This window comes from Limulus polyphemus, unplaced genomic scaffold (genome assembly GCF_000517525.1).
Source record: "Limulus polyphemus unplaced genomic scaffold, Limulus_polyphemus-2.1.2 Scaffold3049, whole genome shotgun sequence".
Classification (NCBI taxonomy): domain Eukaryota; kingdom Metazoa; phylum Arthropoda; class Merostomata; order Xiphosura; family Limulidae; genus Limulus; species Limulus polyphemus.
Window position 1 is genome coordinate 104,475 of NW_013668659.1, and position 3,248 is coordinate 107,722.

The window sequence follows — 3,248 nt, forward strand, 5'->3', positions numbered from 1 at the left end:
AAATATCCAACAGAAAACCACAATTAGAAATAAGGTATGGAAAGTAAGTGAAAATATCCAATAGAAAACCACAATTAGAAATAAGGTATGGAAAGTAAGTGAAAAGATCCAATAGAAAACCACAATTAGAAATAATGTATGGAAAGTAAATGAAAAGATCCAATAGAAAATCTGAACAAACTGTACATTAACTGTGAAGTTTAATAGCAATTTAAATAATTACCTTACAAAGATATCCGGGTGAGCAAAGAAGTCAGCATACATTTCTAGAAGAGACCGTCTTTCTAGAATAAACGTTGGTAAGACCACCTTGGTCAGGTCCATGCCTATCTTCACCTGTGATAGTAAGTGGCTGATCACACTGCCTTGGCCTTCTAGGGACCCCACTGAAAAAAAACGTAACCAATCACAAGAAATGTTCCTAAGGAAACAGACAATTAGCAGCAACTAAACTGAGGAATGAAAGAACAAAAAAATAAAGAGCAAATATTGGTCAGCTTTAACAGCATTACAGTAATTCAATAAAGAAAATAAATTATTCAAAATCCACTGGCTAATCACCAAAACAATGTTGTTGCATTTTCTTTTAGTGAATTGAAGAATCTGACATCACCAAACTACGTGCCGTATTTGAAAAGATAATCTAGTTTATAGAGCTATTTGTTGTATGTACTTACAATCTTCTTCATCATCATCTTCGTAAAGGGCTGAAAATAAAGAAAATTATTTCAATGTATAAAGCATTCTGGTTTTTTACAAATGGTCATTTATTATAGTTCACGACCTCGACCGGTAGCATAAAACAAGTGAAAAATGACCAGCTGATTTACTTCAAGTTAGAACCACATTGTAGAATGAACAATTCTATCAAAGTTAGAATTTCAAATGTCTACCCTTCACATCTAATTTAATGTGTCTGCATAAAAGAAATGGTGTAGTACTCCAGGCTGTAGGAGTTTAAAAATTAGGAAACTTTGTATTAAATTAAGATTTATAATGAGACGATCATCTCTCTCTGTTCAGCATTTGTCTACATTGTACTGACACATGCTCATTGATTTTCTTTTTTTACATAAAATCAATAATTCATAATAAAAGCCACAAAAAAATGCAAGGGCACAAACACCCATGTCTGATCTATCACCACAATACTACTGTCTCAGAAGCACCCACTGCCAACCCTTGGGTTACTCTTCACCAATAAACAGCAGGATTGACCATTACATTATAATATCTCCACAGCTACAAGGGTGACAGTATTCAAGGTCGGTTTCGATCCCACAGATTCTCACCAACAAGTGCGTGGACCGTGACAAGGAGATTCGAGAAGTCAGTGAAAGTAATTTATGTATATTTTTTTGGTGAAACATTTAATGTAAGTGAAGTTGTTTCACCATGTGACAAATAAAAATGGAAATTAAGTTTGAAGAAATAAAACTAAACACTATTTACAGACATATCTTAATTAAGGTAACGAAATTTTAATAGACAATTTCATTCATAAAAAATTTAATTATATATATTCCAAATTTTTAGTTTAACATCCTGCCGGCTCTAAATTGCCACATTCCGAGATAAAAATAAAATATTCATAATTTTTTTTTCTGACTCGGGAATAATCAAGCGTGAAAAAAATAAATAAATAGGTTCCTTTGATTTTTTTTATCTTCAAATCACCATCAGTCTTCCGCCCAAAAGAAAAGAAAAAGTGAGCTGTCATCACTACCACAATTCCTTGATTTACGTTGTTTGTCGTGTGCTTATCATCACAACCACAATTTCTTGATTTACGCTGTTTGTCGTGTGCTTATCATCACTACCACAATTTCTTGATTTACGTTGTTTGTCGTGTGCTTATCATCACAACCACAATTTCTTGATTTACGCTGTTTGTCGTGTGCTTATCATCACTACCACAATTTCTTGATTTACGCTGTTTGTCGTGTGCTTATCATCACTACCACAATTTCTTGATTTATGCTGTTTGCTGTGTGCTTAAAACCCTATTGTTCTGGGTGCAATATTTTCATTACAGTGAGAGATAAGAAGGTGGTTTTGAGAGAATTATGCACAACTACATGCATCAATCTGAAATCATGGTGAACTCGTGGATATCATTTGCATATGAAAAATGTTTAAGAAGTTTGGTACAAAAAATGCTTGCTTCGGGGAACTATGGGTGACATTGTGTTCAAACTTGTCATAAACTTTTTTTTTTTTTTTTATGACCACCTGCTATAGTTAGTATAAAAAGACAAGAATAAAATCAGAGACTGATTTAAATGTGATGTACCAAATGATCATTTACATGTATGTAAATTAAAATTAGTGATGAAAAAACACCTGTGATATTAAACAAAGTTTTCTGGATTGTCTTTAGCCTTAGGTTTTACTGAGTAAAATTAATCTTATAATTCTATCATATAGGTGTTACAATAGATTTCCAACCGGTGTTATAATTCTATCATATAGGTGTTACGATAGATTTCCAACCGGTGTTATAATTCTATCATATAGGTGTTACAAAAGATTTCCAACTGGTGTTATAATTCTATCATATAGGTGTTACAATAGATTTCCAACTGGTGCACTGGTACTCCTTTGACATGGACAAACTGCACAAGAATGAAGAAATCAAGGAATTGAGAAGAATTCATGCAATAGTCAGACCTATTTGTAACATGTGCTTCTCTTCCAGCAACAAATCAACGACCCACCATCTTTACAAAGTTGCTAAGGAGTGACATGACCTTGTATTTAAATTGATGAATAAATACATCAGGATCTTGTATGGCTTGGTGTTTTTATTATTACACATTCTTGTGAAGTTCTGTATCTATAAAAGTTCCGTTTGACTGGTGCAACCATTTTGCTATCACCCTCTCCTTCTACTCTAACATATTTTCCAAATAAATTGTAAAACTATAAATAAAAAAAATGCTTGCTCTATATTTCTTGAATGTGACTGGTGTCAGTATTGCAAGTGACATTGTGTTACTCTATAATCCTTGATCATGTTTGATGTCAGTAGAGTTTTTATTGATGTTACGACAGAGGAAGTCACACGACGCTAGAGTTTCTCGAAGGATCATGAATTTGCCCAGCAACTCTGGCCTGATCGAGACGTCCTCTTTTTAGTATATAATCCTGGAGAGAAAAACCAGCAGAAGGAAGAGATGGATTGAAGATAGAGATAATTGAGTCAAGCGGACAGTAGGCACCATAAGTAAAGTGTGTGAATCACTGTG

At 33.5% G+C, this 3,248-nt stretch overlaps 1 protein-coding gene across 1 annotated transcript in view; it reads right to left on the minus strand.

The window, feature by feature from the left end:
* The window catches only part of LOC106468546 (oxysterol-binding protein-related protein 9-like), a 23,103-nt gene that overhangs the window by 9,464 nt on the left and 10,391 nt on the right, over nt 1-3,248 (minus strand). The window contains exons 12-13 of the mRNA XM_013928980.2: nt 678-707; nt 224-386 (exon numbers count right to left, since the gene is read on the minus strand). Of these exons, the coding sequence (XP_013784434.1) occupies nt 224-386; nt 678-707 (193 nt within the window). The remainder of the gene's footprint in view (nt 1-223; nt 387-677; nt 708-3,248) is intronic.